At 43.0% G+C, this 26,629-nt stretch overlaps 2 protein-coding genes and 2 long non-coding RNA genes across 7 annotated transcripts in view; 2 read left to right on the plus strand and 2 right to left on the minus strand.

Annotated features, from left to right (window-relative positions):
• Nucleotides 1-432, plus strand: part of veph1 (ventricular zone expressed PH domain-containing 1) — a 47,466-nt gene extending 47,034 nt beyond the window's left edge. For both annotated transcript variants that reach the window (XM_019864884.1, XM_019864885.1), the window contains 2 exons: nucleotides 62-115; nucleotides 212-432. In XM_019864884.1, coding sequence (XP_019720443.1) covers nucleotides 62-115; nucleotides 212-394 — 237 coding nt within the window. In that variant the 3' untranslated portion in view covers nucleotides 395-432. The remainder of the gene's footprint in view (nucleotides 1-61; nucleotides 116-211) is intronic.
• Nucleotides 433-4,598: 4,166 nt separating this feature from the next.
• ccnl1a (cyclin L1a) lies at nucleotides 4,599-14,127 on the minus strand. 3 transcript variants are annotated; one of them, XM_019864887.1, is made up of 10 exons: nucleotides 13,660-14,085; nucleotides 13,393-13,467; nucleotides 13,009-13,118; nucleotides 10,165-10,285; nucleotides 10,004-10,068; nucleotides 7,428-7,527; nucleotides 6,759-6,863; nucleotides 6,374-6,627; nucleotides 5,817-5,915; nucleotides 4,599-5,741 (listed from the first exon to the last, which is right to left on the minus strand). In XM_019864887.1, the coding sequence occupies exons 1-10, from the start codon at nucleotides 13,897-13,899 to the stop codon at nucleotides 5,267-5,269; spliced, it is 1,644 nt and encodes a 547-aa protein (XP_019720446.1). In that variant the 5' UTR covers nucleotides 13,900-14,085; the 3' UTR covers nucleotides 4,599-5,266. The 3 variants fall into 3 exon arrangements, with proteins under 3 accessions (XP_019720446.1, XP_019720449.1, XP_019720448.1); XM_019864890.1 differs by lacking the exons at nucleotides 4,599-5,741; nucleotides 5,817-5,915; nucleotides 6,374-6,627; nucleotides 6,759-6,863 and adding an exon at nucleotides 9,605-9,618 and having other exon boundaries at nucleotides 7,446-7,527; nucleotides 13,660-14,124; XM_019864889.1 differs by lacking the exons at nucleotides 4,599-5,741; nucleotides 5,817-5,915; nucleotides 6,374-6,627; nucleotides 6,759-6,863; nucleotides 7,428-7,527 and adding an exon at nucleotides 8,302-9,618 and having other exon boundaries at nucleotides 13,660-14,127.
• A 1,204-nt stretch (nucleotides 14,128-15,331) lies between these two features.
• On the plus strand, nucleotides 15,332-17,973 carry LOC109512849 (uncharacterized). Its single transcript, XR_002167601.1, has 2 exons — nucleotides 15,332-17,049; nucleotides 17,827-17,973. It is a non-coding gene; the product is annotated as an uncharacterized LOC109512849 (long non-coding RNA).
• A 5,356-nt stretch (nucleotides 17,974-23,329) lies between these two features.
• LOC109512908 (uncharacterized) overlaps nucleotides 23,330-26,629 on the minus strand; it is a 63,269-nt gene continuing 59,969 nt past the window's right edge. The window contains exons 13-14 of the long non-coding RNA XR_002167622.1: nucleotides 25,100-25,215; nucleotides 23,330-23,619 (exon numbers count right to left, since the gene is read on the minus strand). This is a non-coding gene — a long non-coding RNA (uncharacterized LOC109512908). The remainder of the gene's footprint in view (nucleotides 23,620-25,099; nucleotides 25,216-26,629) is intronic.

A 26,629-nucleotide genomic window follows, 5' to 3' on the forward strand; every position in this document is an offset into this window, starting at 1 on the left:
GCGTGAAGCGGAAATGACGACGATGCCATTGTTCATTTTTTCCACTCGCACTCCCTTGCAGAAGGACGAGCTGGATGACATTCCCATTGAGCTGACCAAAGTACAAAGCGTCAAGGTAAAGTCTCAGCAGCACCAGGCATCCCCTTTCTTCTCTTTCATCGGCGCGACCCCTAAATCCACTTCCCTTAGGGCTGACTCATTTGTCCGTCAGGTGGTGGCCAAGAAGCGGCGAGATCGAGGCCTCCCGCGAGCCTTCGAGATCTTCACGGACAATAAGACGTACGTGCTGAAGGCCGAGGATGAAAAGCACGCCGAAGAGTGGCTGCAGTGCATCAACGTGGCCGTGGCTCAGGCCAGAGAGCGGGAGAACACAGAGGCCACCACCTACCTGTGATCTTACCGCGCCGCCTTCATCTTCAGCGGAAACAAAACAAAAAAAAAACACCCATTGGGCCTCATTAATCAAAAGGTTGGAAGTGTGATTTTAGGGGATTCAAACTACCGTATTTTCCGCACTAAAAGGCACACCTAAAAGCCTTCCATTTTCTTAAAAGCTCACAGCGCCTTAAAATCCGATGCACCCTGTGTATGGTCATTACGATAATATTTCAACCCCAAAATGGGGTTCCATTTTGGGGTTGAATCCTTGCTAGAGACATGCTTACAACGCAGAGTTCAAACTTAAGGCGATCGGATTGCGCAGTTGAACACGGAAATAGAGCAGCGGTAAGAGAGTTCAACGTTAACGAGTCAACGTTATAACTTGCTGTTGGTTAAGTGAACTGTGTCGCTGCTTTATTAAGTACGTTTTACTGACAGCTAATCGTTCTGTTGGTATTTGCTTGAGCGTAGCTCCATCTAGTGGATGCATTGTAGATTGCGTCTTATAATGCCATGTCCAATGTCCAACAATATCCAATATATGAAAAAAAAAATTACAAAATAGGTCATTCATTGAAGGTGCGCCTCATAATCCAGTGCGCCTTTTAGTGTGGAAAATACGGTAGACCTTTTCATCCAGATACGTTTGGTTGATCTCCAAATGAAGAGTTCTTTTGACTCTCGGTCGGTATGCAGTGTAATTTCCGAGAAATGATCTTCATATCATACCAGCAATGGAGGACTGGCTGTCGAATAATATTCTTTTGCCACGGACGGACAACTGTGGCGAGCAACTTAAACCGTGTCTCCATTTCGAATGAAATGACGGCCCTGATTGGATAGAAGCAGACCAAACAAGCAGCTATGCTAGCGTCATTGTATCCTGTGATCGTGAATACCAAAATGATTTTGTGTGTGTGTGTGTGTGTGTGTGTGTGTGTGTGTGTGTGTGTGTGTGTGTGTGTGTGCTCTGCGAGCCCCCGCCCGCCCTCAAAAAGTATTTTTATGCCGTAAAAGGCAATCATTCCCTCGCAGGTAATTAGAGGATTTCCATGTTTCTAGTCTGCTTTTATAGTAGAAAGGTTATCAATTGCAAGTGGAAGCTGTCATTCCATTGAAATAACCTGAAATGGAGTTTCAGGTTTGATTAGCATTTGTAAATAAGGATTGTAAGATTATACTCACGCAGTGGTGCTGGGTTGACACTTATGTGATGAAAAGATGCGCTGACGTCGACTAGTTTAATGTTTTTGCAGTACTGCAATTTAAAAAAAAAAATCACTGGAAGAGGGAATGTTTTTGAATCTGGTCACTGCGCTCTGAGCTTGGCCGTGGAACAATGTGTGCCAGTGCACTCATCTCATCCCATTACAGCAGACTTGATGCTCACGCAGCCTCCTCCTCTGAGAGACGGGCGACCTCACTGACCGTCTCCGGCTTCTGAGCCTCGCCATCATTCATCGGCAGTCGCTCACGCTTCATCAAAGTCGAATCTTGTGCGCGGGAGAACACGGGGGCATCATTGTAGTTGCCGTTTGAGAGAGTCGTGATACTTCTCCCCAAAGAGGAATTGATTGGCAGCGGCCCTCATCCGACCTCGCTCCATCTTGGACTTTCAAGTCGCTCCTCAGTTACCGCCCGAGCGAAAGCGAGAGCCGGACAGACACACGAGGAGCTAACCGTCGCGTATTCATCGGCCCACGCAATCAGTTCTGCAGTTTCTTCAATGCATCTTTGAAAGAAACACAGTTCTGAGGTTGGGTCCGAGTCTGGGCTTCGGTCTTTCAAGGACAGGACGCACCAAGAATAAATTGTTGTGTTTGGTTATTTTCCGTGCGTAACTTTCTTCGAGCCCAGATTAGACGTATCTGGTGGGCTGCAAAGCAATGCATAAGGAAAAGCGCGACTGTTGCCTTGAGATAAGGAGAGCACATTTGTCATCGAATATATGGTTTTTATCAATTTTTCAAGTTAGATTCTACTAGTTTGATGCTGGTTAACTCAAAAGTTTTTTGTTTTGTTTTTTTTTATTAACATAACGCATGTCACCATCATAAAACATTGAACAACTGTATAGACTCTGTTGTACATTTTAGGTAAGGCAACTCGCTGCAAGTCTGTCTCACATTGCGGAGGTTCTGGGTTCAAGTCTTGCCTCCAGCCTTTCTGTGTGGGCATTCCACCTTGGAGATTTTCAACTGCATGTAAATATCTTCACTTGAAATCTTTGTGCAACAGCTGCAACCCTGCTAGCTGCAGACATAACATTGGCTCAAATTACCCACGTTGCCCGTTTCCTATCACCCCCCCACAATACAAGCCAGTTTTCAGTCAGTGTCATCATTTTGTTGGAAAAGTCACACCGTTTAGATGCGATCTAAGTTCACTGAAGTTTGTGTGGAGTATTGGGATTTACACTATGGATGAAAATGGAAAAATGTATGTACCGGGGTCTTTGGTTCATTCAGGCAGAAAAACATTTTGTAATGTCAGACGTCCCTGATGTTGGACAAGCTCTGTTCTCGTTCATCTCAAACGATCACATCTGTTCTTTCACACCAAACTCATTCAAGCAGTTACGGAACTTTATTCTCAAGTAAATAGACTGATTGATCCATTTTCTAAAAAGTGCAGGCGGTGGGGGGTTCATGGCAGTAAAACAGACCAAAATCTAGATGTGAGTGGGTAGGGGTGGTGTAGAGATAACTCAACTCAATTGTTTTTATAGAGCCTTTTAAAACAACCACCGCCGTATGTGGGTAGGGGTGGTGTAGAGATAACTCAACTCAATTGTTTTTATAGAGCCTTTTAAAACAACCACCGCCGTATACTAAGTGCTGTACATGGAGCAAAGATAATCCATACAACAAACAAAAAATAAATTAATAACAAAGACAGTGGAATGCACAAAAACATGGAAACTAAAATAAGTCTCATGCCGAGTCAAAAGCCAAAGAATAAAACTGAGCTTTAAAGATGGGCAGCGATGCCTTTTTTTTCAACACTGCTTATTCCAGGAGAGGTTGCTGGGGCCTATTCCAGGTGACTTCAATCTTTGGGCGAAAGGAGCAGTGCATCCTGGACTGTTTGCCAGTGAGTCACAGGGCACACATAAACAACCATTCAATCACCTTCGTCCCTATGGTCAATTTAACGTTCAATAAATGAAACCCAAACAAGCACAAAAACGCCACACAGGAAGGTCAGAGCTAAGATCTGAAACCTCAAATTTCAGAACTCTGAGGCAAATTTCCAAGGCACCATTTTTGGAGAGCCATTTTACTGTTAAAATTATTAAATGGGATGCCATTTAATAATTTTAACAGTACAAGTACAAAATGGCATTTTGATACGTCAGAAAATGTGCTATTTATTTTGTATGACTCAATCATGTAATGCTGAAAGACCAGAAATTGTCTTCCTGCTCTTCATTTTAATGTGACTGAACTATTACGGATTGATCCGATGCATGTCTGAATGTTGCCTTTTCTCAGCAGTTCATCAATAAACCTTTGAAAGCAAAATTAATATCTGCAACAAAAACGTGGGGTTTTTTTTGTTTGTTTTTTGTTTTGTTTACCGCACAGATAATGTGCTCAACGTCCAACGGTGTGGTCACGGTCCTCAAATCAAAAACCCGAACCATTTGAAAATGCAAAATGGAGCACAACACATCTCAAATTGTGAACATGCCGTCCTCCGTCTCCTATCAAGGCAAATCCAACCACTTCAAGAAGCACATTTACCACACGAGACCGAGGCGGCAACTGCATAGGATAAGATTATCTTTACAGGATAAGAGGAAATGCCAGTATGTCAAATAAGCATGCACCAATTTATAATGCTACTGAAATGAGACCATAGCCAGTCAGATACATCTTGACACCATTTTTTTTCTTTTCTCCATCACCAGGTCCAGCCTATTGTGGGCTCATTTTAATGGAGTTGGTTGTAATCCAGCACCATTCGTTAAACGCGAGACAAATCGACAATGTCGCGTATTTTTGTGATCTGAGCAACTAAGTGATGCCGGAAATTCACCCCCAAACACGAGAAGCGATTGCACCCCCTGGCGTGCATTTCACTTACTGCGTTTTTGCGAGGCACGCTAATATCCGCATTGCTACTCAAATCATTCAAGGGGTATCCTCTTAAAATTGGTGGTACATGCAGTGTCTATTCATAGTGGTAGCTGGTGGAGGAAAAAAAATAACCAATTTAGTGCTTCAACTTATTTATTGAATAAAAATTAGACATGAATATTTGTATACTAAAACCAGTGTAACCAGTTGACAGCCCCAATTTGTTCTTTAAATTTAAGTCTGCATCACAATATGTAAAGAATAACTGGTCTTAAAAAAAAAAAAAACAGACCAAAGACCCGCCTGTAAAATTCTGCGCTTTACTGAATGCTTTTGACATTTTCATCCAAGCTATCCACTGTGCAGATCGCTTTAAAAAATTAAAGCATTGACATTTATACCAGTGGACATCAATCCAACTTTACACTGTAAATAGATGCTTTGCTACTTGAATCGATCAGCTCGGGCAGGCAGGGCAACGTGATGCAACGTGAAGCGACATTTCGCCAAGCCACAGTTGGTGGGTCCTCGCACAGTCCACATCGAAGCTAAATGTTAGCAGGTGTGTGACATGAACAGAGGACTTGACACACCGGATGGCGGCTTCTGGCAACAAAACAAATTTCGGTCTGCTACCACAAAGGTATGAAAATGAGCATTCCTGTTAAAGACGTCTTTTGAGTCAAATGAAAGATGCGTTTGGGAAACCCGGAAAACAAAGCAGGAATCCCAAACGTCAACGCTGTCTTGTGCACTCCTGAAATTATTTACATTTTGGAAAAGCATCGTTGCCGAAGCGAGTGTCAGCGTCTGTGTCTTCCGTGTCCCGAATGTCCGCTACTACTGCTGTGATGTTTGCCCTTGTGAGCACGCTCGCGCTCTCTGTCCCTGTCATATGACCGTGACCTCTCCCCGTCTCGCCTGTCTCCTCGATGTCCGGCGCTGCGCTCGTGTTTGTGCTTCTTCGAGGACGTGTCAAAGGCGCCGCGATCCCTGTCCCTGTCCCTCTCTCGGTCCCGCTCCCTTTCGGTTTTGAGTGGCGTGCGAGAGCGGGAACGAGAACGTGAGCGTTTTCTCTTGTGGTGGCCACCGCCACCGTTGTTGTTGTTGTGACGTCCGCCGGTCTTGGAATCGCTGTTGCTGTGGTGGGCTGCCTTGGATTTGAGGTGAGGGAGGAGAGGCGAGGGCGGTTGTCTCCGAGGCGAGGGACTCCGGCTGTGGGATCGCGAGCGTGAGCGAGAACTGTATGTCCCAGAGCGACTGCGCCGGCTGTTGTAACTGGAAGAGGAATGGCAAGAAAAGGGAGGTGAGCAACATAGCGGCCGTGGCACGTGACCATCGTATTTGACTTACTGCCTGCGAGGGGAACGCGTTCTGGAACGGGAACGCGTTCTGGATCGTGAACGGCTGCCGCTCCGGCTATTCCTCCCGATCTTTGCCTCCTTCCTCATTCTGACCCAAAGAGGGGAAAAAAGAAAGCGTTAAGAAATTCACAATCAATTCACTAAAATGTGTCATTGTCGATCTATGCAAGCAACATACAGTGATGGGCAACCAAGCGTTCTTCACCTAGATGCCACAAGGTACCAGTACCCCGTGAATAGAGAGATAGTTTTTGAATTAAAAAAATGTTCGGAATGCCCCTAGATACTGTTCACCTCTTGAATGGCGATGAGCATTCAACTTATGCATATGATTGGTCAAAGACAGAAAAGCATACAATTCCAGATTTAAATTATTGGACGTCTTTGCGATATGCATACTGCTCGGGCCATTATCGCAATGACAATATTTCTTTCTCTGATATATTGTGCAGCCCTCTCAAACACTCAACTCTGCTAACCCCAACCTACACTGTTCACCCCCAAATTAAAGTTACAGCAATAATGTGTCACGGCAGCATTTCTCACCCGTTGTGGGGACTTTTTGTCATCTGCGTGCGGCTCTCTGGCTCCTTCTTAACAGTTTTGACCGTTTGGCTGTTGGGGGACTTCTCTTCCACTTTGACCACATTTGGGGAACAGGGTTTTGAAGCAGGTGAGAAGCCCCCCAGAGTGGTTAGTGCTGGCGTGCCGTCTGGATTCAGGCCCTTGGCCTTTAGCTTAGCTTCGGCCAAGGACACCTTCCTCCGGTCCACTTCCTTCTCCAGCTGCTCATAGTTGGGCTGCGGAACAAGTTGTGCTGTCAGTCAACAGATTGCACATCAAATATGCACATTTTGGACCACTGACTCACATTTCTTCAACACTGCTAATGGTGGTTCAATGCAGTAAATGTATGTGTTTAATGTTATACCTTCTTCCTTGTGTAGAGTTTAAGGGTGGTGACGCAGACGTCTTTAATGTCGTCATCGCTTGCTCCGAACAGCATGTACCACTGAGGTCTGGAGGGCAGGGGGATCTGGGAGAGAAAACCGGAGCTACTTCAAAATTCTAGAGCCCACCCGGTTGTCAGGGCGTGAGGTTTTAAAAAAGTATTTGCTGATCTGTAACCTCACATCGATAAGAAAACAACCAACACGGTCCACACAAAGATGAAAAGGCAGCGTGAGGTCATGCTGAATTGGTAGCGTTTTATAGCTCTCTGTGAAACCGACAATTGGCGGTGAGCGCTTGCATAAGGAACCACCTGCCGGCATGTTGCGCACAAAACCCTCAAAACACTTTGGCACTCGCCAGAGTTGGGCAAAATGCAGTACAGGTACTCTGTTCAGCAATCACACATGCTATAACTGCCAGGACAAATATGTTAACGTATTATGTGCTACTTATGGGCAGCATTACGCTTTTCTTCGTGTACACTGTTCTGATAGACATGCTAAACTTGGGGTACATTTGATTAAAATTAGGTCAGATTGGTAAACTGGGTAAGGATGAGCAAATAAGATTTTTTTTCCCTCGTAACCTGGGACCAGGGATGGGCTACGTACATTTTTAAGCACAATGTGCCTTCTAATTCTCTCACCTGTAGAGCTCGGGCAGCAAGGAATATGCAGGCACAGGCAATGGTCTCTGCTTGGAACCGTACAAACACGTTTGTCCTCAAGCTGTCATTCATGTAATTCCTTGAAAGACAAAGAAGAGCAAACAAAAACATAGCATCTTCTCTAAACAAAGCCACTTCCGTCCTAACGGCTTCAAAGATGGACATTGACTCAGCATTAACCAAACTGCTGCGGACTACAGTGGTACCTCAAAGGAGCAGCACTATAAAGCTAGTTCAGGTGCCTGCGTAAAATATGCTTTTAATATTGGAAATTTGGGGCAGGCATTTCACATCAGCGGGGACTAATTCCTGATTCGTGACAAGGAACTGGGATTGTGTGTGCGCAAGCCGTTTTTGAGTCTTTACCGCGAGGTCAATATCAGAACACTTACAGCAGACTCACTGAAAGTAATTCAATCCAGCTTCAAGGAGTAGGTAGGTGTCGTGATATTCAACATCAGCAGTCATGGACAACTGATCAGAAATATTTTATGTCAAGTTGTTAGGCATGGTTGCTTGTTTTGTGGTTTTTACTTCGTACATTTGCTTGCTGAAGCTTCCGTTTGTTTGTTTTTGTGAACAGCGGCATTTGATTTGGCTACTGTGACAAGCATCAACTGTGGATAAAGATGACGAAAATATTGAGATTTTCATGCCAGTTGCCAGTGACACTATTGTATTTTTCTCCAAAATGTCCCTATCAGATGCTTCGACCTCTTACTTGCGTTACAAACTATTAAAATTGTACAAAATGTTGCTAGTACATTTAAAGGTTGAATGGTGTTCACTCTGGAATAAATGTTTCTATACATTACATATCTTTATGGGAAATGTTCAGGAAAGTCAAATTTGAGGTACCATTGTATAGCAGGAGCTGAATTAAAGCGAACAATTCCCCACTAGATGGGATGCAAGTGAGGCTTTTGTAGTATCCGTCATATTTAACTTTGTCCATTTCTCTCTGGGTATCCTTGGGAGTATTGTTTGTCACAACTTCCGTCTGAAGGCCTGCCAGCCCGACACTACACCCTGCCATGAGCAGTCGAGGTGATGATGACATGCCATGGGGAACATGCACACATTGAAATGTTTAAAAAAAAAAAAGTACCTACACCACAGTTGCCACATTCAGATTTTTAGATCTGAAGGGACATGGAAGCAAAAAAGCATTTAAGGTTGACATGCACAGAAGCCAGCCCGTTTTGGGGAAGCCAGCAGTGTGCAAGCTTACGAGGCCAAACTGTCACCGTAACGTATTATCCAACAAGACACGTATTATCCACCAGACTATGGTCTAAGGAGTGCTGCCTTGGTTGAGTGAAATTGCTGTGCAAAAAAAGCCTGCACATTTAATTTTTCAAAGGATAAACTAAATGCGGTGACATTCAAAAATGGGATGTATATTGGGCAACATGAGTAATCAATGTCTTTGGGAGGCAAGCAGAAAAAAAGTTGAAAACAAAAAGGAGGGAGTCTAAAAGGATCCACATGGTAAAAAGCAACTCAAAAGAACCTGCAAACCAACCCCCACAACATTTGAATGCTTGGCCAGGCAAAAATACAAAGAAAAAAAATTCTTTGCAATGCTTCTCCAGTGTACATTCAACGTGTGGTTTACTCATTTAATTAACGCCGTTATTTCGCAGGCTCAGGGGTTACGGATCATTGAATGAGCCACAAGATACTTTAATGGCTCAGCATGAAAAAACTATGCCAGCAAGACAACATGCCAACTTGAATTGTGTCTGATGTCGAGCAAGAAGGGTCCTGGGAGGCAAAACCTGAGAACTGGATCCGCCTGCAAAACAGACATGTCTGGACAACACGTCAGTTGGGGACATGACACACTAATACTGTTCAATTTTTACCTGCTCCAAAAAAGTAATTGTGGTCAATGCTTAAAAGTAGACTAGAAAGTGGTGAAAAAAAATTTGAACAATGTGATCCTGAAAGCCTTGGCACAAAAAAAAAAAAAAAAAATACAAATCCTTGTGAAGAGCCAAGAGAAAATAAGACGATGTAGGCTGTTGGGAAAGGCCCGAGCACCCCCAGCAACGAGTCTCAGCATTGGGACTGGCTGCCAGCCAAAGGGGGGAGGCTTCCTGAGGTCATGTGGTTGGAGGAGGCAGAGTTCAGAGGTTCTTTATGTGACTTACCAGCACGGACTACCCTTTAATCAAAGAGTAGAGAGAAAGGACAAAGTTAAATCACGCTCCCTGACACCATTATCAATTTACAGCAAGGTCACATAAGGGCACGCGTGTGAGAGACGTCGCATGGGTGCAATAATACAAAGCACAGCAATACGTGAACTGGATCAAATGGGAGTAGACCCGGGCAAACAGTTTTACGAGGATGCTTAATTAGCACTGCTGGAAGATACAGCTTTTCACCCAAACGAGCTTTAATGATGTCCCTGGACATAATCGGGTGGCCTTTTAAGCATTTCAAAGGTTCATCTTTAGCCCAGGTCTGTGTCTGTCTGCTGAAACTTGTCTCTGACACAAGAGAGGAAGTAGCTGAAGGTGAGGTGGAAAACAAAAGACGAAACTTACCAGGCAGTCTGGACCAGCGTTTGGTTCTTTTCACACTCCAGGACTTGCAAGTACATGACAATTATCTGGACAAGAAAAAAAAGTTGCGCAATTTGTTATAGATGGAGAGATGACTGCAAAACTAGACAAGTTGACAACTCCTGTGTAGGGTGTAACCTCACCTTGTGCGGATGCTTGACATGCACACAGAAGCCCAGCTCCTTCAGTATACGCCGCTCAGCTTTGATGACTTGATTTTTGGTGTTTATGTAGTTCTGATCAAGAATCAATGAACTTGGAGTCCTATTTTACAATGGAATCAAAATAAAAGATCGTTCCCTTCCTTTGAGAACCTCAAAACCACCCAAAAAGGAAAGAACCCTTCTGTTTCAATATACTCTAGTGTTCTTTTTTCTATTCCAACCAACTCAGCAGATTTATTGACTGCATGCCTCACTGTCTGCTGGGGTTTGAGGACTCCTGTGGTTCTGCAAGTCTAGAGGATCTGTCGCTGTCAAACTCAGTCACAGCCTGTCATACCATTGAAATATCATCCATGGTCGTTGCACACAACATCTAAAACCACGCGTTCCCTATGACATCTAACATCTTAAAATCGTCTCTAGGTTGGATGACTCTCGCTTCAAATGGGCAAAGGGATAACAAGAAAATATTTAGGTAGGACACATAACAGTGGTGCCCAACCACCCTGGCCATGGGCCACTTTGGACCGAGCAGCGGCAGGCGGCATATGTGAGAAAACAAAAACTTGAAAAGTACTTCGGGTTAATGTATTTTCCAAGGTTGAAAAAGATTTTCTTTTAAAAAAGTGACTGGATTCTCCTAGTTTTCGAAGTCTATGACTGACTCTTGAGACACGTCAAGATGCTTCGGTCGCGAAACGCTAACATTAAATTCGCAGGTTCACCAAACGAACAAAAATAAACAGACGTGGGGTGAGACACATTAGAAAATGATTTTAGCAATGCCATTGGAATGTTAGAGAAGGGTTAATTCAAAAGCAAACTATTGAGTCCCAAAACGAAACGTGTTTAAGTGCCCGTACCACTTCAGACTGTGGGATTCCAACTTCAAGTGAAGCATAATAACGAATCGTATAGATGCTAGACTGAACGTCATTTCAAGAACTCCCATGCTTAGGTCAACGGTACAATTCTACATTAAGAAAAAATTTGACCACAAACAACAATGCTAACGCTACATACGTAGGTATGTAATCAAAGTTACATTCGTACCTAAGCCACAAAAACTTGGCTCATTTTTGGCAACGAACATGGTGACATTTCGAAAATAGTCGCAGGCGACAGCGAGTGAATGGGCTTTTGCACTAATCACACAATCAAAATGCATGGTAAGCAGTAGTCAAGAGAGAACTACGTTACCCAGCAGTCTGCAGATTGACGGACAGATACTCAAAGCTTAAGACTGAACCACAGGAGTCTTCAAGGTGCCCAGGGGGCCAAGGACCTCCGGCCAACCTGTCATCCCCGATCCCAGTGCCCCGAGGTGGCGCAGACCACGGGCGTCTCCCACAGGAAGGGGCCTGGGCGAGGAGATAGGCCCCCTTGGATCATGGTTGTCATGCCGACTGCTTCATCTTACGTACCATTCCACATCACCCAGGCTTTGGTAAATGTAGCTGGTCGCTGTTAGTTGGTTGCAAGGGAAAAAAGAAGCCAAGTTAATGCCGAGGTCTTATAGTGCTGCCATGAACACACTTCTAATCACAACTAAATGCTCACACTGCCAAAGCAGTGGTGCTATGGCCTATGAGGCTCTTCAGTGTTTGTGAGACACAAATTTAAGTGGCAATCAAAACATAAGTGTTACATCTGCAAATGTACACTTGTGAGGGGAAAAGTGATGGGTTTAAACATTGTTTTAAAATACAAGGTTAAACAGAAGGGCACTTTTGTTGACTTACACACAAAAAATATTAAATAAAAATAAAAAAAATCACAATTCCTCGTGAAAAGTAACTGAAATAGGGCTGGACGATAATCAAAATTTAAATCCGATTTTGATATTGGCTTCTCATTTTTTTTTAACTTTCTAGTAAAAACAAAACATGAAGGTGCAGAATGACATTACAAGTTTCTTATGTCAAAGTACCCTGAATGCACCATACTGCTACCATAGCAAGCGCGTAACGTATGAGATTCTGCCGTCCCTGAGCGTGCTTTAAGCTGTTTAACGACACCCCAGTTGGGAGTTTACTGTAAAATTACACATGTATCAAAAAGAATTACCCTACGCACATTGTATATGTAAAGACAAAACATGCTTCATTTTAAAAACAACGCTGGTACTAACGTTGTTGAAAATGTTCTATAAAACTTGTGAAACACAAAAATAATTAGCAAAATGATTCGGGCTCCACACTAATAAAAGGTGATGGTTGCAGTAAGAAAATGTGTGTGTGTGTGTGGGAGGGGGGGGGTGCTAATAAGAGAGAAAACAAACAAGTTCAACCATTGTGGAAGCCAGTTGAACCATAACATGGCAGCCTATATATCACACTAAAATAACCAAATTCACTGCTAACTTACTGTGCAACCAGCAAAAATAATGCTAGCATTAGAATTCCCAGTCATGGCAAAATAATTACTGCTAAACAAATATGGTTAAGAGATATGGGTAGTGCTTATTCCAAGCTTTTTTATATGCATTGATCCAAGGTACCAACGGCGTGAAGGAAGCAGAATGAAAATGCAAGAGGTTTGAATTTCACATGATGTTGACCAAGTCATTTTATACTTGACAAAAAGAAGAGTCTTCAGTGAATGGACCAGTGGCTATGATAATAGTTTGGAGTAGTTGAGTTTTAGAAGTTTAATAAACACTATATTTGAAATCAATGAATAATAATTTCAGTAAGAGTGATTTCGGTCTCATTCACAATAATCATTTTCGCCATAATCGTCCAGCCCTAGACTGAAACATGTTCCAACCAGGAGAGAGAGATTTTCAACAAGAGGGAAGTGTTAAAAAGCGCAGATACTTACTTTTTCACTCTAATCTGCTTGAGGTGATGAAAAACGTTGATGACATCTCTTATTCGCCTGGGTGCTTCTTCAATCTTGGAGGCCAAGTTAATACATGCCATTGCAACAATCTAAATACAAAATGAAGCACACGGTTGCAAGAAAGGGGTCGTAGAAATCGAGACAAAAACACCACAAATATAATCAAAGACAAAAACGGCACAACGTTGCCGTGGATTTTAAAAGCTATTAATTGATAGTGGTCATTTCTTAAGGAGATTGTGGGAATTATTGGAACAGATAAGGGAGGATTAAGCAGCGTTTGAAAGTGTCCAACATGGCGCCCGCCAACGTTCCACCAACGACACGCTAGCATGAGACCGCACCAACAGTCTGGAAACTTACCTCAAAACTATGCTTGACGAAGGACTTGGAATAAAAGAAACGATGAAAAAGCACCTGCCCCGTTGCCATCGCCACCTGTTGAAAACATAGAATACGTTTATTTTTAAAGTTTTCCGTGGAAAGAGCACAATGGGCCGACGCCATTTTGACTCCACCACGCCAGCGACATAGCAAACTAGCAGCTAACAGGCCGTCGCCCATTTGTTTGCCAACTACCATGGATCTCAGAAACGCGATATGGCTTTCAAGCGACTTGAGGCTATTAACCTGAGGCAAACGGAGAAGGATGCCCGCCGACTGAATCAGCTCACATCCCAGGATGCGAAGGTCGGTCTCGGTGTGGAGGTCGAGGCCGTCGAGCATTGACGGCGTCGGAGAGAGCCTGTCCTCGGGGATAAGAGAGTTGTCGATCGTAAGGTAAACTTCGGAGTAAACTTTGTCACCAATGAGGATGCCATCGTTGGTAGTCGATGCGGTTGAAGAAACCGAAAGGGGACCTGCGGCCATCTTCTTTCGGGAAATAACGACGACGGCGGAGGCTATCAGTCAGCTACGAAACGGAACAGGATGCCGGACTGAGATGCTGACGTCACAAAGCTGTTGGGGCGCAGACGTTAGTGTACATCCGAGACGAAAAGTAGTTTCGCAACGCTCGTATTTTAAATTATAAGTACAAGTTATTGTACGGCAAAGCAACCAATAACATTTACGCTCACCAAAGAGCTACCACACACCCAAAACGAAACAGGGCTTTTGTTTAATAAAATAAATGTATTTGATTCGTATTAGCGTATGTGTGTGTGTGTGTGTGTGTGTGTGTGTGTGTGTGTGTGTGTGTGCGTGTGTGTGTGTGTGAGAGAGAGAGAGAGAGAGAGAGAGAGAGAGAGAGAGAGAGAGAGAGAGAGGTACATGTTATTTTGCAACCCAAAGAAAACTATTCATGCTTTAAATGAGAGTGCATGCACAAAGCCCTCTGCTATGACAGCATATCTCAATAATTTTTAAAATGTCTGGAAAAACATCAAGTATGATTCGACATGAAGCCAATTTATAACCGCTTTCCTCCCATATTCCAAGAACATGCACGGTAGGTTAATTCAACACTCTAAAATGTCCTCAGGTGTGATTGTGAGTGTAAATTGTTGTTTGCTTATGTGTGCCCTGCGATTGGATGGAGGGTGTCAGGGTGTAACCCGCCTACTGCCCGAAGACAGCTGGGAGAGGCTCCAGCATGCCCCGCGACCCTTAGGAGGTTAAGTAGATCAGATAATGGATAGATGAATGGCTGTTTTGACCAAAAACAAAATTTTACCTCTCACAGAAAAAAATCAAGAGGGTTTTCGGTGAAAAGGGAGATAGTTTGTGTGTGTGCTTGTGTGTTTGGGTAGTGTGAGATTTTTGTTTGTTAAAATATTATTGTGCGGAAGCATATTGCTACCAAACCAAGAAAAAAAAACACGAAACATGTCATGTAAAAGCGTGGAAATTGTCATATAAAAACGTGATATTATCACGTAAAAACTACGGGCAACGTAAAAATACACTTACTTATGTTTTTGCTCCATGCATGAGGAAATCTTCTGGGACACCGCGATTTCGTGACAAGCTCAGCAAATCCAATTTTTCGTGCCTTTGCATTCGGAAGCACGTGCCTGTGCGTCCAGTTCCAGGACGGAACTAAGGTCGCGACAGAAATTGGGGAGTCCTCCGTGAGGTCGTCGTCATCATATTTTGTACTTTTAAGGTTTTTATATAATAATTTTCATGTTTTTACATGACCATTTTCACGTTTTTACATCAGTTTCGTGTTTTTTCCCTGGCATGGCCCCAATCTGCTTCTGTATTATTGTATTTCTGAACTCGCCCAAATTAAATCCGCAATGCGTGTAGACGACAAAATGAATATCTGTGCAGCACCACACACACACACACACACACACACACACACACACACGTAACACTTTAAGCAATCGTTTTGCGCTCAGACAACGGACAGCGAAGCCGTAAGAAAACGACATATTCGCTGTGCAGGTAACATTCAAATTTAACCCGAGGAAAGTGGAAGTCCCTACTGCTCAAATGACGTAAGTTACGGGAAGTTAGAGACTTTTTACTCTTAGGTCTGGTACATATTCATCCGCCTATATGTTCTCTCACGTTCTCGCGCGCGCACACATACACACACGCACACACACACACACAAACGCTCATAATATAAACTCTCACGAAATGGTTTTATAGACATTTAGACAATCTTCATTATTTCAAAATGGGACATCTAATGCGATATTTTATCTTTATTAATATAGTTTTGTCATCTTACATTAAATACAACACTATTGCGCATCTATAGTCAAATTATCTGATAAAATTTATAATTGTTATGAATTTAGCGTGTGGCATGTTCAATAAAGTACAATTCTATACATTGTTCAGCCCGATGCGTTGCAGTAGTTCTGGACAAACAGCAGAGGGAAGTACGACCCAACATTTCATATATTGCAGCACTCAATAACTATTGAATTTACAATATTGGTTACAGGTTCAAACGTGGTTTGTCACCTGCCCCTAAAGTCGTGAGTTCGAATCTCGACTTCCTCTGCGTTTACGTGGGGTTTCTCCGGTTACTCATTTTTTTCTCAATCCAATGCATCCTCGGTTGAGCGTCGATTCCATAACTTGTCTATAATTGTCTATATGTGCGGTGTGATTGATTACAACCATTCCAGGGTGTGTCCAGTTACTTGCCCAACGTCAGATGGGAAAGGCTCCATCTCACCCGTGACATTAGTGAGGACAACTGCTATAGAAAATAAAAGGCTTGGCTACAGTTTCGCCTAGAACAAGCAACTGAATGACCAAACAGTACTCACCCCACACCCCATTCCACTCCACATTGAGTTGCATAAAAACATACAGTACAGGCACACATTTTTTTTTTGTCAAAAACACAATCTAGATAAAGTATGATTAAACATGAAGCAATTTTTTTGCATGTTGCCATCACAGTTATGTGACTGTGTACGCTTAAAACAACCAGCAGACAATTGAGGCGAGGCGTTGGGTGGTTGTAATCCTGTAGGGGTAGTATCAGTTGGATCTTCCATTGATGTACATAATTGGGTCCTTTTGACACAATGGTACGATCGCCCTAATCACACAAAAGTTATGGAATAACACACACACACACACACACACACACACACACACACACACACACACACACACACACATACACGTGCTTGTTTTATCGTTTTCATTAGCACACTGCATGAGGTGGCAGACTGAGGCCTCATTGTCTCCATCATTAACCAACACCTACGACCAGCACCTCCCCGCTCTCGCACTCACGCAGTTACCACAACAACAAGAATACTGAGCATTCTTTCTCCCGTTGCCCGGGTGACTTTAATTATGGTGTGTGGGAGGGCTTATGGGATGGCAAAATTCCGGCATGGCCATAACGACGCGGGATGAAGGCGTTCAGGGACACCCTATGACGAACAAGAGCTTAGTTGTACATACACACGCACACCACTCCCTGTCGCGTGTGTGTGAGTGCGTGTGTGTTTGTGTGTGTGTGGTGAGCAAGATATGAAGGAGATCCAAACAGGGCCACTTGCACGCCAATGCAACAGGAAAAAATGGTGTTTAAAAGTGTTCATAATGGATCAGTCACACACTCACCCTGCGGTTTAAACACACACACACACACACACACACACACACACACACACACACACACACACACACACACACACACACAAATAAAGGATATCTTATCTTATCTTATCTTAAAAAAGCCATCCCTTGGCTACTTCATCACAGAGAAATCATTTCTGAAATCTTGACACTTGGTTGAAAAGTGTGCCCGGTGAAGTGCAGAGGACATTTTTGCTAGGAGATACAAGTCATGTAATTTCAAATCAGTCAGTCAGTGCTAAGCGAGAACAGATCAAAAATAAAAGTGTGAGCAGTGAATGTTCAACAACTGCACCGGAGAGATAATGAACCAAATGGGTTGAAAGCATATAGACACATTTCCAGTGAGTGTCAAGGATTAAATGGTGTTTTAATAGAATCCTCTCTGCTCTCTCATTGCAGTTGTACAGGGATACACGTGCCAGAGCAGAAACATTAAAACATGAGTAAAAGTTGAAAAAAAAAAAAAAAACCCACAATTTTGTTTACATCTTAAAAGTGGGAGTCACCACGTTCCTGTCACTAAATCAAGTGTGATTACAAAGTAGAACTCATCGTGTGACAGCTTGTCAGAAATCTCAATGTTGCTACAGGTCATATTTTTCTCGACATGTGTTTCAAACCAATATGGGCCACGGCCATAAACGTTGCTTACTGTCTTGTTTAGTGGTAATTACAAACATGTGACATGCTCTTGCCAATAAGGCCTACTGTACTGCATGCATTCTTCAGGCCAGAATGCAACAATTGTTTCTTACACAGGCGTGTGTAATACGGAGAAGAGGGTCTCCTTACAATGGCAACCACCTAACTGTCTGAGAGGTCAATATTGTCGATTGGTCTTGAGTGTTGCTGATTTCTTTATTCTATGCTGTAAAAAAAACCCAAAAAAACCAACTTGACTGAGTTGGAATTTCCAGTTGGTTGCAAAAATCCATTTTCCTTCATCTATCACGATAAATCACAGATCACACATGGTACAGCACGGCACCGTGTCTTACTCATAAATCATTCGGATTCGTGTATGCATACATGCAGTATGTTAGTGTCATTAGAGCATATGAACTTGACCATGTCAACATCTGCTGCTTGGTTCGAGGGGAATCCCGATCATGCGGTGAAACACGATGCGCTATATGACTCTCATTCTCTTCGCGTGGTTTACTTAACAGGCCTGTAATTCTCCACATATGTGGAGCTTTTTATGCCACAAAAGCCATGTGTCACACTTTAAGGTGCACATGCGTCATTTTGTACACTCGCACTTGGCTGCGGGGGATATTCTCCTTCCTGCCTGCGCCGAATAGCTAGCCCTGTGCTACGTGTGTGATCCCGTGCACGCCAGTCGAGCTGCAAGGGAGGGACAGCCATCATTAGGGGCACCTTAGTGAGAGCGGGATTACAAGGCTATTACATCGAAATCACACGCAGACTGCTTTTCATTCAACACTGTAAAACACATTCCGGTGGCGGCGCACAAACACATGCCAAACCGTGGTCGCACAACCTCATATGGACAGATGCTGATATCGTACACGCTCACAGCTTCCACGCACAAAACACGCAAGGCGGACATATAATAAGTACTGATGTTTGTGTCGTTTGTGTCGTCTCGTGTGTCATGTGACTTCAGTGATGTCAGTATGAGGTTAAAGGTCAGGGATGGTCTCCGCAGACAGACTGAGTTTTCAGGGTGGCCAGACTGAGTTGAGACAGCAATGAGGGAGGGACTTCGCTGAGAATTGACGTTCGTCGACTCGCATCCACTTCCACGCTTCTGTTTTAACGGAGTTTTTAACACACTTTGTCAAGGAGTTCAGGGTTTCTCTCTTGCCATCTGCTGCAAGTCTGTAGGAGCGCGCCGCAGCTGTAGCGCCAGCGGTTGTGTTTTGCTGGCAAAACAGTCAAATTGCCCACTAGCGAGAATGACAAGTCAATATTCTGCGTTTGGTTTGAGACTGTCTGATGAATGGCATCCTTCTCTGTTGAGACTATTCAGTGTAACAACAAATATTTCACGAGAAGTATTTCCCCCATGTACTTCAATTGACTGCCAGAAGAGGACAACAAACCACATATTTCCTTGCAAATTTTTTAGGATGTTTTGCTTCATTGTTCTTAGTTTTCGTTCCACTATCCAAGGTTTCATTGTGTGTCTCAACCTTCTGTCTTTTCCTGCATCCTTCTTCCACCTTATTCCCTTGGTACAAACACAATGACTGCGTGCCTTCATTGTGGGGCATTCTATTGACGCAGTGGAGCATTTATATTGTACAAACGCATCACACCAGGGCATTACTGATCAGCCAAGCACTGAACGGATCGTCAACATGGGAACTCTCTGCTCTAAAGTCACTGAATGCCAAAAGATGTTCTAAAATTAAACAAGTGCTGTCTTTCTCAAAATTAATTTTGAATTCAAGATTAGATTGGGGAAATGGACGCCGTTCGTCATGTGAGGGGCAGATGCAGAGAGCAGATGGAAGTGGCTCAGTTAAAATCTTGACATACAAAAAATACAAAGTAACAGCAGAAATCAGGGCTGGATGCATTACACAAAAATGCAAAGAAACAATCGAGAGCAGCGCTGGATGCGGTCGGCATGCAAGATAGCTTGACGTTCTCGCCACGCCTCGCTGAGCCCACTCGAGTTTAAATACCGGGAGACATCAGGCCACGCCCAGTTTTATATGACACAAAAAAGGTGATAACATCAGGCCGCATGGCAACGGCATTGCAACTGACAACGTACAGTCACAACAAGACACAACACTATTAATTCAGTACCAGCCAATTCTCGACCAAGTCTGAAAAGACGTTTAAAAACGTCTTTGGGAGTGAATGAGTTAAATTCTAATTCTTCCATTTAAATTCGATGATGAGACTGATTTGATTGATTTCAATCTTGCGTTGTGCTGTCCTGCTGGTCCTGTCAGAGTAACAGCTGGTTGTTGTGTATCGTCGGCTGTAGCTCTGCCTCCTTGTCAAGCTGCTCTCTCTCCTCCTGCAGACGCTGCGCATTCCGGTCTCTGTCCTTTTTCCACGTCTGCAGTCAAGTAGATGACAATAAAAGCTTAACTGCAGTTGCCGGTGCGTCCGCACATGCGAATGGCAGGCCAGCAGTCTGTAACGTGTGAAGATCATTCACCAACATGTTTTCATTGCGTTCAGCAAAGAGATGCTTTCACACGGCTACCCATTGTGCCTCTTGGCTTTGTGGGAGCGTACACTGAAAAAAAAAAATGGTGTGTAGAATTGATTCCATTTTATTTCATCCAGTGGTTGCACGAAATAATATCATCTCATCTCGATCTGCCGGGTAGATACATTTAAATGCAACAGATGATTTTTGACTTTTATAAACAGGATGATTTAACAGGATGACACCAAAGCAAACACAACAATAGGATGGTGGCCTAACTTTTATAGCTTCTTATAAATTTGAAAATGATAAGTGACAGGCCTTGTTAAAAGGCTTTGGAACAATCGTCGTTGACTTTATTGGCTAATATTTGACAGCCCCAATCAAAACCGAGTATCATTATCTTTGTAGAGACAAATGTCAGAATGTAGCCCTCGACTTCAAAAAAGCAAGTCAAAACCAAGCTAACCTCTTTTTTTTTTTTGTCGATGGCTGTTGGCCACATTTGCTCATTTGAGTTGACACGTTTACTGTATGCGTGCAAGTGTGACAAAAAGAATCGCGGGAGTGGGTGTCAAAGAAGAAAGAAAATGACTAATTGGCGTGTGAGTATTTGCATGCGCATGTACGCGTGTTATGCTTGAGGTTTTGCGACACCATTTAAAAAGGCTCCGTTTGCGTGAGTCACATCAAATGAGAAAACAACACTTCCTCATTATGGGGAGAATGTGCGTGTGAGCAGCACGGTCGGGCTCCGTGTGTTTATTTCCTCCCTGTCTCGTGAGTGTGTGCGTGTGTGTGTGTTTGTGTACGTGTGTACACTATGTACACAGCTGCTGGGTGTGTTCAAATAGGGTACCCGAGTGAACACTTCCTGTTCCACGGGTGTAGGTCAAGCAACCCAGATTGAATAACTTGGCACAATAAACGGCCCCTGGCTGGCATCCACGTTATATGCTTTTCATGTCAGAGATGATGACACGAATAGGACCGTGCCACTTGTTTTTTCTCGATCTGACAACTGTGTTTAGTTTGCCTTTGATCACCTTGCCTGAAATATTTGATGACAGAGTCTGCTGTCTGTGGGGGCGAAATGTGTTTGTGCAGCTGAATCAAGGTCAATTGGAAGTCAAGTGAGAGCAGTACACATTTTGCTGTTTTATGCGGATGCACGGTAATTATGTTTCCACATCAAAACAAATGGTCCCAACTCGCAGTGTTGCTTTGCTTTTTATTCCCACTCTTTATGTGGGTTCAATTTTCACTCGTAGTGGGGATATGAAACCATAATGTAATGCGGACACAAAGCAAGAATTATGTTATGTGAATCTTAACGGCTGGTAGATGTTAATTGTACCTTCTCCATCTTTGCAACAACGAGACTCTTGTCACTGGTTCCCTTGAAATAAATACTTGAATCCATTCACATGTCCTATTCTTAAAAGATTGTGCAGTGCAAATTACTGACTTAAAATTAATAGAGGTACCGTACATCAGTGGTCCCCAACTTTTTTTGTGTCACGGACTAGTTGAGACGAGTTTGTGTCTTGATCCTGTGCCTTTTTGCTTTGTGTTTCAGTCTCAGACGGGAGTGTCAACGTTTCCCACATGAGCCGCACCTGACATGAATCTGCCCTAGGTAACTTCTGCTTTTATAAGCTATGCCACGTTAACAACTGGCTGTCTGATTATTAGGCTTGCTCACGACTGTCTCCAGGTGGTTCATTTTCTAGATGTTGACATAAGATAAGATAACCTTATCTTATTAGTCTCACAACGGAGAAATTCCCAATTCACAGCAGCAAAGTTATGAAAGGAAGAAGTAGAAGAACAAAATATAGGAGCTGCTGTAAAGGCAGCATAAACATTTTTGCCTCATGGCTTTTTGTTAGTTCATAGTATTTTGTGATGTACTGTATCCTCGGTTTCTGTTCTTCATGTATTGGATTTTCTTGTCCTTTAAGTTGACAAGTAAGTTACGTTGTTCTCGTTCCTTGCCATTTGCACCCGCTTTTGGTTTGTTCTTGCCTTTTCATGGTTCTTTGTTACAACCGTCCTTTGTTGTACTTTTTGGGTCATACGTTTTTGTTATTAAATATGCTTTTGATCATTATCTGTTTCTCCCCTTTTGGAATCTTCATTCAAGTTTTACGAGATCAAATGTGCTGTGATGGGAGGAACAATGTGCCATCAGGTCAATAGCAACATTTGAAACGAGGCTCAAATAGCAAATGCCCCTAGGAGTAAATAACCAATTCCTTCGCTTGATACAACTTCCATCTGTTTCTAAAACCATTAGTGATCTACACAAAATGCCTTAAGATAGCCACATGAGACCAAACAACATGCACATCCTTCTTCACTGCAACGGGCTTCAAGAAGCGACATCATGGTACATGATAGTATTCATACATATTCCATTTTTTGGCGATCCTTTCAGAAAGTCAACTTTGCACAAAAGAATAGGAAAACATAGGCAAAGGAGCAAAAGGATAAGCGGCAGGTTAAAATGAAACAGCTGAGAGAAGAACAAAAACAAAGTCACAGACAGGGTTGAAATAGTTGCAGTAAATGTTAGTGAGTCACATGCATGTCTGAAGAAAATGTCATGAGCAAAGCATCTGAGTCCACTTCAGATGAGTACAATCTGAAAATGCTGTAAGTGCATGTCAGCATCATATTCAAACAATTGCTTTGATTCGGTTAAAATTGGAATTGGATATTACATTGATTTTTTTTATTTTTTTTTTAATCATGAATCAACAGTGTAATGCATCCTTGTGGGCGCACCTGCAGAAGAGGTTGAGGGTCCTCGTGTGCGCGCGCATCTGTGTGTGTGTGTGTGTGTGTGTGTGTGTGTGTGTGTGTGTGTGTGTCTCAGAAAGGACTACTTAACCTTAAGCATAACAAAGAGCAGCATCTAAATTCCACTGCATCCAAGTCGGGGGAAGACATTATTCACTCCACTGGCTCTGGTTGATCACGTCAGTCTACCCACCTCACACACACACACACACACACACACACACACACACACACACACACACACACACACACACACACACACACACACACACACACACACACACACACACACACACTCTTGTAGGCTACAAAATGGACATTTTTAAGCAGACACAGATGACAGCGTATGACGTACCTTTTCTATTTCTTAGTCGGCTAGGTACACAAATAGAATATGTGGCCAGCTGTTCTGCCTTTTTCTGACTGTGAGTCGCATGCCATTGTTCCCTCCATTGTTTCTGCCCCGCTTCACGTAAATGCGTCACTCTGAAAACTTTGCTTCTGTGCGGGAGCCGCAGAGACGCTGTGTGTGACTGCCAGGCTGCGTTTGATTGGTGAGATGAAATGGAGTTAAATGCCTGGAGTGGTTACATTGGATTGGAAAAAGAGCACAAGTGGCACAAGTCTCTCGAAAAAAACAAAGCAAATACGTCATGCAAGCAAGAATAGATTCTATTTAAAGTAGAGGACAGAATGTAGCTTAATGTAACCCATTCAAAATAGCATTTCTTCTTTAAAATATTCAAGTAAGAGTAAAATGTATGCCGCATGAAAACTCCTGATGTGAAGTACAATTTATCCCTAAAATTACAAAAGTAAATGTAACGGAGCACAGCGGCGGTGGCTCAGTTGGCAGAGTGTGCGTTTGTTAGCATCATAGCATGAACTCTTAGAAAAGACAGATAATTCAGTTAAAAAAAAATAAATTAAGTACACGTTCAGAAGAGCCATCTACAAAACAAACTGTCAAGCCTGCAAGCATGCATGTGTTTCTGTTCGCATGTGTGTCTGTGCGTGTGCTTGACCCCCCGAGGAGTGCGATCGTGCAAATTCAGCCCTCAGAAGGAGGTCTGGGGGGATTACAGGGAGGAATGATGGGAAAATCTGGGAGCTCTCTCTCATTTGCTCACACGGCAAGATGCTTTTAAGGGCAGGCAAGTGTGTGGTGTGTGTGTGCAGCTGCCACCTCATCAAGAGGCACGATCCATTTTTCTGCTTTATGCTGATTCAATGTTTGTGTGCGGCCAGACAAAAAGGGATGACTACACTGCAGACGCTGTCCACGTTTTAACCACGAAACTCCAAAGGCAAAATCTGAATAGCTTTAATTGGTTAGGATTCAACAATTAACAAGAATCACTGCTGACATCATGTCACCTCCCCCGTGAGTCATATTAGAGGCTTGCAACTCAGACATGATGCAGACAAGTGAAATAATTAAGATTTGAGTCAGAAATTCTCTCACCAGGTTCCATTTAGATCAGGTAATCAGATGTAAAGTGTCACTGATTTACAATAACATATTCCTAGGGCTCTATTTCGTAGACAGCGTACGTGCGCTCGGACGTAAAAATCGGCACATGTTGATTTTTGTGTCAGTGCACTGCCAGTGGAGCGTGTTTGGGAATGTGGCAGACCGCGAGCTGAGGGCATTTGCGATGACATGACCCCGGTGCATCGAACATTTTGGTGGCGAAAAGTAGACAAAATGTTAGACCAGCTCAAAGTAGGTCTAAGTTGTGGCGCCGTTGGTGTCACGTGATTTTGGTGAATTTGATCATGGTGCAGGTATACAGATTCTGAGCTCTGCGCTGATGTGAGGTGGATGTAAAAGTAATCAATTCATCAAATGTATTATTATTATCATCGTTATTATATTTATAAAATCACTCTCCGTGGCTTTGGCACCATGGAGGTCTGCTTTCAATTACTTATAAACGTACTTTGCATGCTTCGATCTTCTGCATGGACTCTAGGTGAGTCAATTTGTGCTTTTGTAACATCAAAAACTGCATCTCCTCCGTAATGATTTTAAAGGGAGTGAGAAGAATCGCTTACCTAGAACGGGTAGTTAGTCGGCTGCACACCGGCACATGCGAAAATCCCCAAAGAATGAAAACTCGACCCATGAGCTTTGTGCTTGATTCTGATTCCAAATCAAGAGAGTTCTTGTTCTGACAAGAGAAAAATACATTTCAAGACTGAAGAAGCTGCAAGACTCCATGAACACGGTGTAAATATTCAGATTGACACACACACACACACACACACACACACACACACACACACACACACACACACACACACACACACATTTGACCATGTTAACATTTATGTTCCATTATTTGATTGTGTGAGGCCCCATGACGCAGACAGCCTGTGAATTAACCATAAACGCAGTCTCCAGCCAGTTGGTGGCTGCAGCCCATTATTCCACCCCCCAAGTGAGAATGATGTAAATGAGTAACAGTTGCAAAATGACAACTAAACAATGAGCTGCGGCACACAATGAAGCTACGATGAGTTCAAAAAGGAGTGTTAATGCAGTGAAAATTAGCCGCGAGTAGGAAGCACACCAATTACGCTATAATTGAATGCAGAGCTGTCATTGTATGTCCGTATTAATGAGCCAAGGTGTTTTGAAATCCATTATGTATTAATTTACCTTCTGTTAACATTCGCAATTTATTTAGCTCCAGCAGCTTATTGTATGGGGTATTTATTTTGATCACAGCAAAGGCGGGGTTGGCCGATTAATAAAATGTCACACCAATGAACACAAGTCCACTGTGTATTTTTATGTACCTTTACAAGCGGCAACAATAACAGCAACAAAAACTGGGGCATTTTGTGAACACAATAATAAACGTTAAGCCATGTTTTTATGTGACTACAATAATGCGCCAACATATGGCATCATTGAACAAATATAAATTACATGAAACTATATCACTCAACATAATGCTTAAGCAAGAGCTGCTCGCCACATATTGTGCAGAGCGGGCTTCACACGACTGAAGCAATTAGCATTGAAGGATGTAAGGTGGAGAGAATTAGGTCACTTTGCAAAATAAATTACTTTTCAGCCTAGGATAATTAATAAATGGACTGTAAGTTTTGATATTCTTTCATCTGGGCGGTCCGCTGCTGCTCAGTTCAAAGTGGCCCACGGCCCAGTACTGGTCTGCGACCTGGTGGTTGGGGACCACTGCAATAGAAGACCCAAACATGAGAACATGCAAACGCTAACTGAATCTACATCTTGATAAAAACCTTCTGTGTGTCTTCAACTCTGATCAAAACAGTGTGTCCCCTAGCGGATACTCCATGAATTGCACCTTATTAAAATTATTAATTCTGTGTCTTTTATGTATTTTTTTCACTTTTAAATTATCCCGCAGGCCTGATGAAACTTCCCTGGGGGCCGGTTCCGGCCCGCGGGCCATATGTTTGACACCTATGCTGTAGAGGATTATAGAGTTTTTATAGCCACAAAGAAGGTATGTCTGCTTATGCTCCTTTTCAAGTCCTCCCAGACAAGAAAGCATTGGAAATATTTAAAATCGAAACAAGCTATTTCCATCTGTC

The sequence above is a fragment of the Hippocampus comes genome, unplaced genomic scaffold (assembly GCF_001891065.2).
Source record: "Hippocampus comes isolate QL1 unplaced genomic scaffold, H_comes_QL1_v1.1 scaffold276, whole genome shotgun sequence".
NCBI classification, from domain to species: Eukaryota; Metazoa; Chordata; class Actinopteri; order Syngnathiformes; family Syngnathidae; genus Hippocampus; species Hippocampus comes.

What these genes read in the sequence shown, in the direction of transcription:
- ccnl1a (XM_019864887.1), bottom strand. Translation starts at nt 13,899, where the DNA reads ATGGCCGCAGGTCCCCTTTCGGTTTCTTCAACCGCATCGACTACCAAC. An exon ending in ATGTCAAGCATCCGCACAAG is followed by an intron (nt 10,069 to 10,164) that starts GTGAGGTTACAC and finishes TTTCTTGTCCAG; the next exon opens with ATAATTGTCATGTACTTGCA. An exon ending in ACAAAAAGTCCCCACAACGG is followed by an intron (nt 5,916 to 6,373) that starts GTGAGAAATGCT and finishes TCTTTGGGTCAG; the next exon opens with AATGAGGAAGGAGGCAAAGA.